We start from the raw sequence: 15,456 nt of genomic DNA, 5'->3' as shown, positions 1-15,456 counted from the left end.
CTCACGTCCCCACATTAGTTGGAGCCGTGCGGCTGGCGTGGCGACAACGACTGTTGACCCCCATCCCCGTTTCCCTGTAAGCGTAGCTCCCCGCCCCCCAGGCACATACCCCTGTCACCCCAGCCCCCCAATCTCAGCCCTGAGCGTCCCTCACACACAGGTCCCCCCCCCCAACCCCAGCCGCCTCGCTTGCTCGCGGCCAGTTGGTAGGCATCGTCCCTGGGGGCCGTCCCCACTCTGAAGCAGAGAAGATGGCTGGAGGACGTCTGTTGCTGGGGGGCGACTTCCTGTCGCCGCCGCCGCTGCCCCCCCTCCCGCCGCCGCCGCTGCCGCCCCTCCCGCCGCCCCCGCCTGAGCCAGTGCTGGAGCAGTGGCGCTATAGCCACGAAAGTGACTGGCAGTGGGCTCTGCGGCGGAGCTTCATCTGCCGGCACCTGCACAGCTATCCCGGGGCTGCCCTGGACCAGCTCCTCGCGCTCTCTGCCGCCTGGACAAACCACGTTTTCCTGGGCTGCAGGTGAGGATGGTGTTGGGAGGTTGAGTTAGGGACAGGGTGGGAGATGGGTGATGCGGGTCGGCTGAGGGATGGAGGTGAAGAACAGATGACGAATGGTGGAGTTTGGGTTATGGACAGACCAAGGCAAGGAGAGAGTCAGTAAAGGTGGTCCAGATGGGAACCGGGGCAGGATGCGGATTATGGCTTGGAGGCTTAAGATTTGAAATTTTGCTAGAGGACATGGAGACGCTTCACTAGTCGTTGCGGGGTGGGGTGGGCGATCGCGGTTGCAGGCAATGACATGACAGCCCATGAGGGCACAGAGATGCCCCTCCAGAACCAGAGATGGAGATAAAGTAGATCCTGGAAGAGGGTTATTGAGAGGTAGGTAGTCGTTGCGATTGGTGATAAATAGCAGAACCTCAGACCCGCATAGGGGCTTCCAAGGATGCGACATCTGCAGAGGCTATTTGATGGAGCTTCCGAGGGGAAGACAATCAACTCCGCAGTTCTAATCCTAGTCTCCAGACCACTCTCTTCTTCTACCTCCATGAAATAAAGCAACCCCCTCTCCTTGCAGCCCCCCAGCCAGGTCTTAGTATCTTCTCCTGGGGAGGCGGTATGTGTCGGGTCTTTGAGCCGCAGTGTCAGACTTGCTTGTAGATTTGCGCATAATGTACTCAAACAAAGAAATGGATCTATCTGCTGGAAAGATGGATTGCGGTCTTTTCACCTTAAATGGGATAGGAGGAATTAACATTTGGCCTCTGTGTGAGGTTTTAGGGCTGTATGTCTGTCTCTCTCTCTCTGTTTCCTCCTTTCCTAGAACCTGGTGGCTTCTGAACAGGCCTCTTGGAAAGCACTTTGCGTTCTATGGAGACTGCAGTATGGTTCCAACGCAGGTTTTTTTTTTTTTTTTTTTTTTTTTTTGAAACAGGATGTTTGGATCCGCTGTCCTTCAGAACCTCAAATTTGGCCTTATCCTAGACTAATTACTTCAGTAGACTGGAAAGATTCTTTATATTCCTGTCTAACAGTCAGCTTGTTTTTATTAGGGAGAATGAGAAATTCTGGAAAATGATCAGATTTGGTTCAGCCAGATCAGTTCTAGGAATGACTGTAAACAATGCAGAAGAAATTGTGTACTCCTACCTTAATTGTTGAACATGGCAGCCAGTGTGAAACTTTGCTTTGCCCTATCACAGAATTTTATATTTTTCTATCTTCTCTAAGTTAACATGATTTCTACTTTTAGAGATAATGGCTATTTGCCTGGAGGAGCTGGTTGCTACTGGGAAAGTCTCAGCAGTTAGTCCTCAGATAAATCTAATTTACATAACAATGTTATCCTTGCAGTAAAAAGGTACCTTTATCTTACAATCCTTGGTCTTAATACCACAGGAAGCTGCAGAGTATCGAAATCTTAAAACATCTTTAATAGGGGGAAGTAACCGTCCTTTGTGTTCATAACTAAACTTACCTTCCCGCTGGAATGGAAGCTGGGAGTTGACTTTACTGTTTTTCATATTCATACCTTTGTCTTCAGGGCCTAGAAGAAATCTTATACAGTATTCTACGTTAGCATAATAGCTACTCAGTAAATGTCTGGGGAGTGATAGATGTATATACCTTTGTAATAGATAGCATAGTTTCAACACTTTTTTATCTTATAACCACTCTAGGGGTTAGGAGGCATCTCCTTTTTACAGCAAAATCAATGGAGGCCAAGAAGTTAAGTTACTATGCAAGGTCTCACAATTGTTTCCAGTCTGATTCCCTTTCCCCTGAAATAGAGCTGCCATGTTTGGAAATGATGGACCAGAAACAAAAGCAAGTAACTGACGTAAGTCAAATCTCTAAATGCCAGGCTTACATCCTGAGAACAGCAGCTTCATGCATAACCAGGGTCTGAACACAAACCAAGCTAATGGTAGTTGGCCTTAAAGCTCAAGCACCCAGGATGTTATGGGTGTATATTGGCAAATCCTTTGTTTAGAATAGTTGTTGTGTTGCAGTATTACCTATATCACTACAACAATTACTATAAAATTATGAGATAGATGAACTGAAAACGCAATGTTTTGTATTATATTTGATCATTAGACGTAGGAGAATGGAACGATCCCAAGAGAACTTTAGCAGTTTGCAACTCCATGTGGTTCTCACATTAGATATCCTTGGTTAGCTCACTCTTTGGGTGCATAAAATCTACATTCTCAAAGTTGGCAGCGTTCTTGTTTTGTGTTACAGACTGTTCTTCTAAATTGCAGAAACATGGTTATACAGCCCTTTGTAAACTCAAATTGTTAACTTGTTGTTCAGGAGATTCCATTTGAGTAGAAACTGAGATAAGAGAAAATCTGAAATTGAGATTCAGAGCATGTTTTGTTCCTTTTGGTGATACTAACCATTTCCGTGGAACAAATTTGAGTTTGTTCGTGCATGCGTGTGTGTGTGTGTGTGTGTGTGTGTGTGTATGTATGTGTGTGCGCACTCGCACATATGTGTGGCATGTCTCTCTCTCTCTCCCTCTCTCGCTCTCTCTCTCTCTCTCTCTCTCTCTCTCTGTATATTTAATAATATGTTTATGTGGGTGAGTTCCTTGACTATAAGGCCAGGCCAGAGGTCTGCATTGGGTGTCACCTCTATCACTCTCTACCTATTGTTTGAGACAACTTCACAGAATCTAATCTAAAGCTTACCAGTTAGGTTAGACTGTCTGGCCTCTGAGCCTCTGAGATCTGCCTGCATCGTCTCTACCAGCACTTGGGTTGCAGACTGTGTAGTGTGTCACCATGCTCTGGTCTTACATGTGTGTTGGGGATTAAAACTAAACTTAGGTACTTTTCTGTAGCAAGCACTGAATCACCTCCCCAGCCTTGAATATCTTCTTGACTCTATAATTGTGGGTTTCACACATACACGTGAATCAAATCACCTGTTTTGGATACTGCATATGGTGGCCCAAGACTTCCATCCTAGCACTCAGGAGTTGAGACTGCAGCAAGTGGGTAGTGAGTTTAGAGCTTGCCTGAACTATATAAGGATACCCTGTCTACAAAATAACAACAATGGTAATCACCTGTTAGGTTTACTAAGCACCAGGTTCCTGGGCCTCTGCTCTAAGTCTTCCAAATCAGAAGATGTGAGAAAGGGCCTCAAAACTTTTATTTCTCTTAGGTTACCAGATACTGATATCGCTAATTTGAGGACCAGTAGAATAAAGTGATAGTTTTGTTTTGTTTTTAAGATTTATTTATTGGGCTGGCAAAATAGCTCAGTAGACTTCTTCCAGAGGTCATGAGTTCAATTCCCAGCAACCACATGGTGGCTCACAACCATCTATAATGAAATCTGATGCCCTCTTCTGGTGTGTCTGAAGATGGCCACAGTATCCTCATAAAATAAATAAATAAATAAATAAATCTTTTTATTATGTATACAGTGTTCTGCCTACATGTATGCCTAAAGGCCAGAAGAGGGCGCCAGATCCCATTACAGATGGTTGTGAGCCACCATGTGGTTGCTGAGGATTGAACTCAGAACTTCTAGAAGAGCAGCCAGTGCTCTTAACCTCTATGCCATCTTTCCAGCCCAAAGTGATAGTTTTTTTTATTTACTTTTTTTTAAAAGAGGGTTCTCATGTAGCCCAGACTGTCCTTGAAGTTGAGAGTAGCTGAGGATGATCTGAAAGTTCTGATTTTCCTGCCTCCGTCTCCTGAGTGCTGAGATCATGGGGTACACTACCATGTCCATCTTTATCTGAGGCTTGAACCTAGGGCTTCATGAGTGCTAGACAAGTACTCTATCTATTGAGCTATGTCCCCGGCCCTCCTGTCTACTTTTAAATAATCTTTCCTCATTGTCCTAGCAACAAAGAAGCTCAGCCAACTTTCCCTTCGCTTTTTCTGTTTTATAACAGTAAGCAGCCTGTCAAGAAGTTTTGCTAGATATGATGTGGTTCCTGCCCAGAATCCCATCCCTTAGGAGTCTGGGACGGGAAGAATTGTCTGAGAAATTTCTAAAACAGTTTCAAAACATTAGTCTTGTGGCTAATGAAAACTTATTAAATGTCTTCTGATCAACTACATACATGGCAGGTAAATAATTTTATGCATATGAATACCTAGGGTGTCTGTGCAGTGTTTACTTAGAGATTGTAGCTAGTGTGTTTGCTGCTGTATTCGTTTTGCAGGACTTGAGTGTAGAAGCTAGAATCTCAAGGATGGTAGCCAAAAATAAAGAAATAACATAAAACCAACATAGCTACTTTGACTCCTTTTCGTCAATATAATTCTTAAGAGTTTGGAAGATAGATTTTGTGTGTGTGTGTGTGTGTGTGTGTGTGTGTGTGTGTGTGTGTTGTGAAACATAACTTTCCACGTAGGCTAAGGAAGTGGGAGACTTTTGAAAAATTCACCTCCAATCTGTACGTACATTATTACCTTAGACCATTAAGCATCTTGTAAGTGGTTTTGAATGAATCATTTTGTATTTTGAAGCCCTCAGTTTTGTTTGTTTCTTTTTCTTTCTACTCTCTCTCTTTATTTTTCTTTTTCTTTGTTTGTTTTTGAAACCGAGTGCCACTGTGTAGCCTTGGCTGTTCTGGAACTCAATTCTGTAGACCAGGCTGACCTCCAGCTCCCAGAGTTCTGCCTGCCTCTGCCTCTCTGCCTCTCTTGACTCCTGGGGTTAACTAGAGAGTTGGCTCAGTAGTTAAGAGCACATGTTGTTGTTACAAAGGATAAACGTTTTATTCCCAGCACCCACATGGAGGTTCACCACCACCTTGGGCACCAGATATGAATGTGATACACAAACATAACATGCAGGCAAAACACTCATACATAAAATAATAATTTTAAAAAGACATGTGCCACTACATCTGGCTTTTAAGTTTCTAATCTCAGCATTTTGATTTAAAATTTAGTAAAGCTGTTTACTATATTTGTAAAGAACTTATAACCACCTATTACTGAATGCTTATTAAATTTCATATGCCATTTTATATAATGATCTATGTTTCTCTTGTAGCCATGCACATAGATGTAACTTGTCTTGTGACCCAGACTATGATATATATGAAGAAAAATCTGTTGCCTATTATAAGCCATCTTTTAATCATGTGCTAGACATGGTAGGTGAGTTGACCACCCTGCTTTCTAGAAGCTTGGTGCGTTATAAAGTACATAAAGAACTTTAACAGACTTAAACTGTTACAGTTACAGTTCTGTGGTTTTCCCTTAAGTCTTTACAGCCAAATGTGTGATCTAATGGACACATAAATGTGTAATGTGCATGCATTTAAAAATGATAGTAGACCTGCCTTAGTGATATTTTACATCGTATTCTATAATACAGAACTGTGTGGCCACTAAAACCCATATGGTAGTAGGCTGTGGAATATAGCTCAGTGGTAGAATCTTTGCCTGGAATGCTCAAGTCTGTGAATTGAGTTTTCAGCATGGCAAAACCAAAATAGAATAGATGTGGTAGTAACATGAGGAAAACTCTTACAATAGATAACAGTTCAAAACGGGTTATTAGTTAGTAATGGGAGGGCATAAAAAATAAACAAGAAGAATATAAAGTAACACTTTAGATGATACTGCAGTTATAGCTGAGATATAAAATTTTTCTTCATTAGTTTTCTTTGGAGTTAAACGTATTATTTTTAATGTATTATGAAAAATCACTATGGAAGATAGCAATGACTTGACCTTTATCCTTCAGTGGGTAGATATTCAGGTAATTTTAGCAATAGAAATAGAATTCTAGTGATCTTATTAAAGACTCTAAAATTTTTGCATTGTATTTTGACTAGTCAAACATTAGATAACATGATGGTCTTTCCATTCTTACGTAAGCTTGCTGGGCTTCTTTTGTATCATTACTTCCTAATAAAGGCCAGAGTCTGACTATGTTGGCAGCCTACGCAAGAGTTTATTTTTATAGCCTCTGGAAGATGGCAAATTCTGCAGCAATTGTAATGAATAGGGAGCAATAAATAGGTACAATAATTACTGGTGCTGGAAGAAACTTGTGAGATAAGTGAATGTGAATGGTGGGAGCCCTAGGTATTCCCTTCATGGCCATCATTATGGTCTGTGTACCATTTTCAGTTATACTGCACGTTCAGAGTCAGGTTCTAATTGAAGGTCTAGAGAATTTTGACTGGACCCAAGGCAAATGGCTTGGTTGTAGCACCAATTTTTGCAAATGTGAGATCAGTGGTTTTAAAAGTTGTGTACTTTGGACTAGAAATGTGCTTAAGAGCACTGGCTGCTCTTTCAGAGGACCTGGGTTCAGTTCCCATCCCCCATATAGCAGCCCACAAACTCTCTGTAACTCCAGTTCCAGAGCATTGGATATCCTCTCTGATCTTTATGAATACCAGGCACATACATGGTACGCAGATAGTATAATATATATGTAGGTAAAACACACACACATATATTAGTATATATATATATATATAAGTATATATTAGTGTGTATATATATATATATATATATAAACTAGTTTTATAGTAATGAATAAAAAATGTTTTTAAGCTGTGAACATCACCTGATTTCATAGTCTTTGTTTTCATCCTGTACTTTGGAAATTGGACTCCCCACATCCAAGAGGAAGTGATGTGTACAATGTCTGATGCTTTAGATACCTTTTCTGATGACCAGATAAGAGTAAAGAAAAATAGAATTACTCTGCATATTCAAGTACTGATGCTAGCTGTAATAGCAATTGTCTGTAAGAAACAAAGGTTATAGCTAGTTTCCCATAATCTGTCTGCAAGGTTTTGATTTATGCTTTACAAGAAAATCTATCTGATGGGTATGGAACCTACTGTACTGGATGGAGAAGATGTTAATCTTTAACTTCACAACTACTCATGAAAAGCCGTGCGTGTTACTTCAGACTTTCTTCCCAGATGCTACCAGTTAGGCAAAAAAAAAAAGGAAGGGTTAGCAGGTGTTCATGATAATAAAACTTCACTTGAGGCCATTTTTTTAATTGCCATGCAGCAAAATTATGTTATCAAAAAGCCAGTCTAGCCTGTTGTGGTGGTACACACCTGTAATACCAGCACTCAGGAGGCTGAGATACATATGACTTGTATACTGAGACCCTGTCTGCAAACAGATGGAGTGGGTAGAAGAAAACAATGAAAAGAAACCCAAGAAACATAGAAGGCTAGTAAGATGCTTCAGGCATTTGCCACTAAGCCTGATCCCCAGGTCTCATATGGTGGAAGGAGAAACCCAATTCCCTTAAGTGGTTATCTGACCTCCATATGCACAATGTGATTGACACATGTGCAACCCCTCAATGATTATAAAATACTACAGTTAGGATAATGTCATTGTTATTATCAGCAGACCTTACTCAGAGTCCTCTAGATTTGCTGTTTGTATTTCATTCTATATACTTCATCATGTATAGTGGTTGGGGGGGTGTGGGACAGATGAAATGGATCAGTGGGTAAAGAGTGTTTGCCACACAAGACTGATGACCTAACTTTGATAATCTGGAACTCACATTAAGATGGAGGGAGAGAACTGACTCCAGAGTTATTCTCTGACCACCACATGAGGCAGGCACCATGGTGTTTACAATTTACAATTGCAATATGTTTTTACAGAAGACCTTTCCTACTCCCAATACCACAAAGATCCCACCTCTTGTTCTTTTAAAATAACTAAACCCGCACCGTCCCACTCAATGTGACATCTATCACTGGGTTGTTCCTTTTTCTTGCTATATAGTTCTCTGTTGTCTATTTATACCCGAGTTTTAACCTTTCACCTTTTGAAAGCGATCTGGGCTGATTATAGTTAGACCTATAAGGCTCTTGTTCATACAAGTTTTTGTATGAAGGGAAGTTTTCTTTTCTTTAGGATAAATGCCCAAGAGTACAGTTCATGTGGTAATTGATGTTTAGTTTAATTAGAAAATGCCAAACTGCAGGGCGTGGTGGCGCACGCCTGATCCCAGCACTTGGGAGGCAGAGGCAGGCGGATTTCTGAGTTCGAGGACAGCCAAGGCTATACAGAGAAACCCTGTCTCAAAAAACAAAACAAAACAAAAAACAAAATGCCAAATTGTTTTCTAGAATAACTATATCATTTTATAGTCCTACCTGCAGTGCCTAAGTGATCCAGTTTCTCTGTATTCTTGGCAGCATTGGATGTCATCCCTAGGATATATTTTGACCATCTTGACATGTCGATAATGTCTTCCAATTATGTTTTCCTGGTGGCTGATAGTGCTGAATAGCTTTTGTTCATTTGCAATCTGTACTCTCCAGTGATGATGGCCTTTGGGGTATGTGTGTGTACATATGTACATGACAGACATGTATGTAAGTGAATGAACTCACAGAAGCCAGAGTAGAATGCTAAATGTCTTCCTTAGTTGTTCAACTTTTTTTTTTTTTTTTTTTTTGAAACAGGGTCTGTCACTGAACCCAAAGCTCACCATTTTGGCTACATTGGCTGGCCAACAAGCTGTGGCATCCACCTCTCTCTGTCCCTCAATTCAGAGGTTTCTGACATAGATGGCCATGCCCAGCTTTTACATAGGTGCTGGGAATTTGAATCTGGGGGCCTCCTGTTTATATAGCAAGTGCTGCTTTACCCACTGAGCCATCTCCCCAGCTTCTCTTGTGAATTTGAAAGCTTTATTTTGTTCTTCTTGAGTTTGGAGCCAACAAGTTCTTGTGAAGTACATGGCTCACAAATTTTCTCTCCCACTCTGTAGTGTATCTTCTTTGTGGAGTGTTCTAAGAGGAAAAGATTTTAATTTTGATTAGGTCCTTTTACCACTTTTTTTCTTTTTTTAAAAATTTTTATTTATTTTATGTGTATGCATGTTTAGCTCACACATTTGTTTGTATCATGTGCATCCTGGAAGTTCTGACATTATGGATGGTCGTGAACTGGTTCTGAAGTTATTGTTTGTTGTTAGCTGCTATGTGGGTGCCGGGAACTGAACCTGGATCTTCTACCAGAACAAGTGCTCTTAACTGCTGAGCCATCTCTCCAGCCTACACTGTTTCCTTTATAGATCATGCTCTAAGAACTGCTTGGATAGCTTAGATCTTGGAGGGTTTCTCCTACTATTTTTAAAATGAAAGTTTTATAGTTTTACACTTTTATTATGTATATAGTTTATATGCTTTTGTAAAGCGAGAGCTAGGTTTGCCTGTTTGATTTTTACATATAGGTGCTCATTTGTTGTAGAGGTTCTTCCTCTTTGAGGTTATATTTGTAATCTTGTCAACTGCTAGGCTTGTATTATTTACATGAGTCCATTTCTGGGTTCTTCCCCTACCAACACTTGACCAGTAAACTTCTTGTGCCTTGCAGAGTGATAGTAGGCTATCATTTCTTTCTTACTTAGCTGTAATGCCTTGGTAAAAGACTTTCCTGGGCTGGAGAGTTGGTGTTCTTGCTGTTGGTGAAGAGGAGTGGAGTTTTGTTCCCAGTACCCACATGAGGCAGATCCCATCTCTAGTTCTAGTTCTAAGAGTCTGATGCCTCTGGCCTCCCATGGGCACCTACCTACACATGTGCACACAATTCCCGCATGAACACTCATAACTGAAACTAAGTCTTTTTTTTTTTTTTTCAAGACAGGGTTTCTCTGTGTAGCCCTGGCTGTCCTGGAACTCACTCTGTAGATCAGGCTGGCCTCGAACTCAGAAATCCGCCTGCCTCTGCCTCCCAGGTGCTGGGATTAAAGGCGTGCGCCACCACCGCCCGGCCGAAACTAAGTCTTTAAAAGCCATTTTCCTTGACAACACTTTGGTGGTTCTGAGGTACAGTTTGTACAGGAAAATGCAGCATAAATACTTGCATTCTTCCTTTAATATTTACTTGTTTATAGAATAATGATACCTTTCATCCTCCAAAAGTTACCAATAATGGGTTTGTAAATATCATGTACTAATAGATTTTAAATATATCTGATATATTTAAAAGTCACTGCTCCTGTAACCTTTGACAGTTTCTTTGTTGTAGGCCCAAGAACTGGGCTCTTAGACATTTCCTGCCCCAGACTTGGAAGCATGCATTTCTCTGAGGAACATGGATCCTTTTCATGAAAAATGATAGCAGCTATAATTTGGATATTAGTAACATAGCTGTCCTTAACATTCTTAGTATTTTTGTAAACATATAAATTTAATTGTTTACATGCAGTACATATTTGAAAGAGAAAGATCATGAGTATATAGGCATATTTTCAATTCATGTGTTAGAAATAAGGTTTTGGGTAGAAACTATGTCTGTATTTTTTTTTAATTATTTTTATGTACATGACTGTTTTTTCCCTGCATATATGTCTGTACACAACACACACGCCTATTGCCCACAGAGTCCAGAAGAGAGTGTTGTGTGCTCTAGAACAGGAATTATAGATAGTTGTAAGCAGCCATGTGGGTGCTAGGAATCAAGTCTGTATCCTGGAAGAGCCTTAAGTGCTCTTAGATGATAAACCATCTCTCCAGCCCCTCTGTTTGTATATGTTTTATGCAGAAATCTTGATCTTAATGCCTAGTGAATAAAATACTCATTCTACAGGTAAATATTTTAGGTCTGATTCTTTGTTTTCATAACAAAATTACCCTGCTGATTAAGTTCTTTGGAAGCAATGATAAGACTATCTCACTTAGAAGCATTTAAAAAGGATATCCATAACTATTTTAATTGTAGATTATATTAATTTATAGGTATAGCCCACACTTGATGGAAAAAATTCTGCACATGGCTGAAGGCATTGATATTGGGGAGATGCCGTCATATGATCTAATGCTGCCCAAACCTTCCAAAGGCCAAAAACGCTACCTTTCAACCTACGATGGTGAGTACACCTCGTTTCTGTAAAGTGGGGTGTGAAAAGTCTGGCTTCTTAAAATGTGTCACATGGCTTCAAGTGACACTGGTAGCATTGGATTCTATGCAAAGATAAATGATTTTTTGTTAAGTTTCTTTTATTATTTTGATTTTGAGATAGAGTCTGTCTGGGTAGCCCTGGCTGTCCTAGAACCCACATGGTACACTAAAGTGGCCTTCCTGCTTCTGCTTCCTGAGTGCTGGGATTAATGGTGTGTTCCTCCATGCCCAGATAAAGGGTTTCTAACTTACATACAACTTTTGATGGTGCTAAAAAGAACCAAAAGTACAGAAGTCCCAGTATAATGCTGTCCTTGAAGTCTATGCCATGGAACCTGCCTCTAAATAGAAGAGTCTCATTCTGAGACCATATGAGCATCTGAGTAATTAAATATTCTTGGATAGGTCCAGATGGACTAGCTTTCTATAGCCCTGAGGAGTGCTATAGGGAAGAAGCACTAGTCTCTGGTATAGCCTTAGTAGTAGGTTTCCATGGCTTCAAATGTGGTGTCCCCTATTAATCATCAGGTCCAGGTTTTGTCTGTTCTAGAAACACAGGTAACAGCATTTTGTGCAGGACAAGTCAGAACGAAGGTTTTGGTTGAAACCTGTTTTTGATACTGTAGTTACACTGATATAAAGCTGTATACTAGTTACTCACCTCGGATACAGAAGGGAAAGATTTAGTAAGTGCATCTGGTCATTTATCATTTCTGTTTCCTTAAGAGTCATCTGTAGTTCTGGGGACCATTTAGCACAGGTGGTAAAAGATTGTCTTAGCACATCTCTCCAGAATAGGCCAAGAGTACATTTCACCGTGCTTTAGAGCTTCTGCTGAAAAGTCCTTCTTTCAACAGCCTACAGACTTGTTTCATTCAATGAATTGTCTCCTGATAAGAGTTTTTCTTTATGCATGGAGGGAGGGGAGCATCACCCCTTATTAGGTAGAGTCCTACATTGCTCTGAATCCCTTTGCCCAAGTGACTGTACAGACCTTGTCCCAGCAGTACAGCTTTCAGATTGCTATTTTCCTGCTTGGTTCTTTTGAAATATTCCCATTTTAATGAATTGTAAATTTCACTCATTCTATAGGTCAAAATCCTCCTAAAAAGCAAGCTGGTTCCAAATTCCATGTGAGACCTCGTTTTGAGCCTGTACATTTTGTAGCTAGTAGTTCAAAAGCTGAAAGACAGGAAGATCCGTATGGCCCTCAAACAAAAGAGGTAAATGGACGAACACATTTTGCCGGCATGCCAAGAAACTTCTACCAAGATTATACTCAAGACTCTTTCAGTATCCAGGATGGGAATTCTCAGTATTGCAATTCATCAGGATTTATTTTCACGAAAGACCAGCCTGTAGCAACCAACATGTATTTTGACAGTGGGAACCCTGCCCCAAGCAGCACATCCCAGCAGGCAAACTGTCAGCCAGCTCCCGAGCCTCCTCCTTCACAGATGTACCCTGAGTCCTTAGTTGCCGAGAAACAGTATTTTATTGAAAAGTTAACAGCAACTATCTGGAAGAACCTTTCTAATCCAGAGATGACTTCTGGATCTGATAAGATTAATTATACCTATATGCTAACTCGTTGTATTCAGGCATGTAAGACAAATCCTGAGTATATATATGCCCCTTTAAAAGAAATTCCTCCTGCTGACATCCCCAAAAATAAAAAACTTCTCACAGATGGTTATGCTTGTGAAGTTAGATGCCAAAATATCTACCTAACTACAGGTTATGCAGGTAGCAAGAACGGGTCCAGAGATCGAGCTACTGAGCTAGCTGTAAAACTCTTGCAGAAGAGGATTGAGGTTAGAGTTGTCCGACGGAAATTCAAGCACGTAATTGGAGAGGACCTTGTGGTGTGTCAGATTGGTATGCTTTCATATGAATTTCCCCCAGCTCTGAAACCACCAGAAGACCTGGTAGTACTGGGAAAGGATGCTTCTGGGCAGCCTATTTTTAATAGTTCTGCCAAACACTGGACCAATTTTGTCATTACAGAAAATGCAAATGATGCAATTGGCATCCTTAACAATTCCGCCTCATTCAACAAAATGTCAATTGAGTACAAATACGAGATGATGCCAAACCGCACATGGCGGTGTCGAGTATTCCTGCAAGATCACTGCTTAGCTGAAGGTTATGGAACCAAGAAAACAAGCAAACATGCAGCTGCTGATGAGGCTTTGAAAGTTCTTCAAAAAACACAACCCACGTATCCATCTGTCAAAAGTTCCCAGTGTCACTCAGGCTCTTCACCCAAAGGATCTGGAAAGAAGAAAGATATCAAAGATCTTGTAGTTTATGAGAATTCTTCCAATCCTGTGTGCACATTGAATGATACGGCTCAGTTTAACCGAATGACGGTTGAATATGTCTATGAAAGGATGACAGGTCTCCGCTGGAAATGTAAGGTGATTCTAGAGAGCGAAGTCATTGCCGAAGCAGTTGGTGTGAAGAAAAGTGTCAAATACGAAGCTGCTGGAGAAGCTGTAAAGACCCTCAAAAAGACCCAGCCGACTGTCATTAACAACTTGAAGAAAGGGACTGTTGAAGATGTGATTTCAAGAAATGAAATCCAGGGCCGCTCAGCAGAAGAAGCTTACAAACAGCAAATCAAAGAAGACAACATAGGGAATCAACTGCTGAGAAAGATGGGCTGGACGGGTGGTGGTTTAGGGAAATCTGGTGAGGGCATACGGGAGCCTATCTCAGTTAAAGAGCAGCATAAGCGAGAAGGCCTTGGTCTAGATGTAGAGAGGGTCAATAAAATTGCTAAGAGGGATATAGAACAAATTATCAGAAACTATGCCCGCTCTGAAAGCCACTCAGATTTGACCTTCTCCACAGAGCTGACCAATGATGAACGGAAGCAAATACATCAGATTGCTCAGAAGTATGGCCTGAAGAGTAAGTCTCATGGGGTGGGCCATGATAGGTACCTGGTGGTAGGTCGAAAACGGCGGAAGGAAGACCTACTAGATCAACTCAAACAGGAGGGCCAAGTGGGACATTATGAGCTTGTTATGCCCCAAGCAAACTAAGATTTTACTAAGTTGTCTTATAAATGCCTCATGAGGTAGATACACAAATAACAAAAGAAGCTATATGTTCTGGTTGAAGAGTATTCATTCCTAAGATGTTTCACCTTGTTCATTTCATATAGTGCTTTATTAGGTATTGGAACCTAGAGAATTCTGTCCACTTGTATTCTTAGCTTAATCCAGCAGATGATATTGTGCAGTTACTGTTTGTGTCTTTGATATGGCTCTGTTCCCTCAGATTTTAGTAGTTTGTACAAGTAAAAACACCCATATAAGTGCAATTTCACCCTGAGGCAAATACTTCCCATTATAAAGGGCATAGCACAGCAATCTGCAACAATATGTAAAGTCAATGCTGACTCTTAACTACGCTAATTCCAGATTTACTCAACATGTCAGGTCATTTTGTAGCATCAGTTTTCATCTTTGTGAGAAGTCAGTTGTAGAGCATTTAACAATAAATTGTGCTGTACGTGTAAATGTCTTTATCAACTAAATGATGTAAAACTTTCTTTAAAGTAATTTTAGTGTGTGTTTATTTATAACTTCTACCCTGTGATTTCCAGGATATTGGAAGTGATTTACTGTATCTTGTGACATATGACTTTTAAATAAATTCTAGTCTTCATGCTGAGAGAGCACTACTGAGAGAGATGTCGAAAAGTTTCCAAAAAGCCTTGATTCAATCAGAAGAAAGGAAGCTTGAACTGTTTGTTCTTGGTGCCTTGCAGAGAGACTCAGAGCAACTCTCCATTGTAGCTTTCACATGGTTTGTGCACCACACCCAAGGCAACCATAGCTGTGGTAGAGCTTGGTAAAAGACTGAAGATACACTGGTGCTTTGATGAAAAAGGTCAGTTGGCTGGTTCCCCTCTCAAAAAGCTTATTACTCCCAAAGCCAACTTTGTAACATACTTAAAACTGCTATTTTCGCTTATTTCTGCAATGTAAAAATGTATAAAAATAAGAGTTAGTGTATGCTTCCTGAATAAAAAGGAGCCAAAGTTGATCAAAA

At 40.7% G+C, this 15,456-nt stretch overlaps 1 protein-coding gene across 1 annotated transcript; it reads left to right on the top strand.

Annotated features, from left to right (window-relative positions):
- The first annotated feature begins 162 nt into the window (after window positions 1–162).
- Window positions 163–15,456, top strand: Nkrf (NFKB repressing factor). The gene is made up of 3 exons (XM_021153347.2): window positions 163–517; window positions 11,229–11,359; window positions 12,484–15,456. The coding sequence occupies exons 1-3, from the start codon at window positions 252–254 to the stop codon at window positions 14,439–14,441; spliced, it is 2,355 nt and encodes a 784-aa protein (XP_021009006.2). The 5' UTR covers window positions 163–251; the 3' UTR covers window positions 14,442–15,456.

The sequence above is a fragment of the Mus caroli genome, chromosome X, assembly GCF_900094665.2.
Source record: "Mus caroli chromosome X, CAROLI_EIJ_v1.1, whole genome shotgun sequence".
Taxonomy (NCBI): Eukaryota; Metazoa; Chordata; class Mammalia; order Rodentia; family Muridae; genus Mus; species Mus caroli.
This window is presented reverse-complemented; position numbering and strand designations above follow the sequence as displayed.

What these genes read in the sequence shown, in the direction of transcription:
- Nkrf (XM_021153347.2), top strand. Translation starts at nt 252, where the DNA reads ATGGCTGGAGGACGTCTGTTGCTGGGGGGCGACTTCCTGTCGCCGCCG. An exon ending in CACGTTTTCCTGGGCTGCAG is followed by an intron (nt 518 to 11,228) that starts GTGAGGATGGTG and finishes ATTAATTTATAG; the next exon opens with GTATAGCCCACACTTGATGG. An exon ending in CTACCTTTCAACCTACGATG is followed by an intron (nt 11,360 to 12,483) that starts GTGAGTACACCT and finishes CTCATTCTATAG; the next exon opens with GTCAAAATCCTCCTAAAAAG.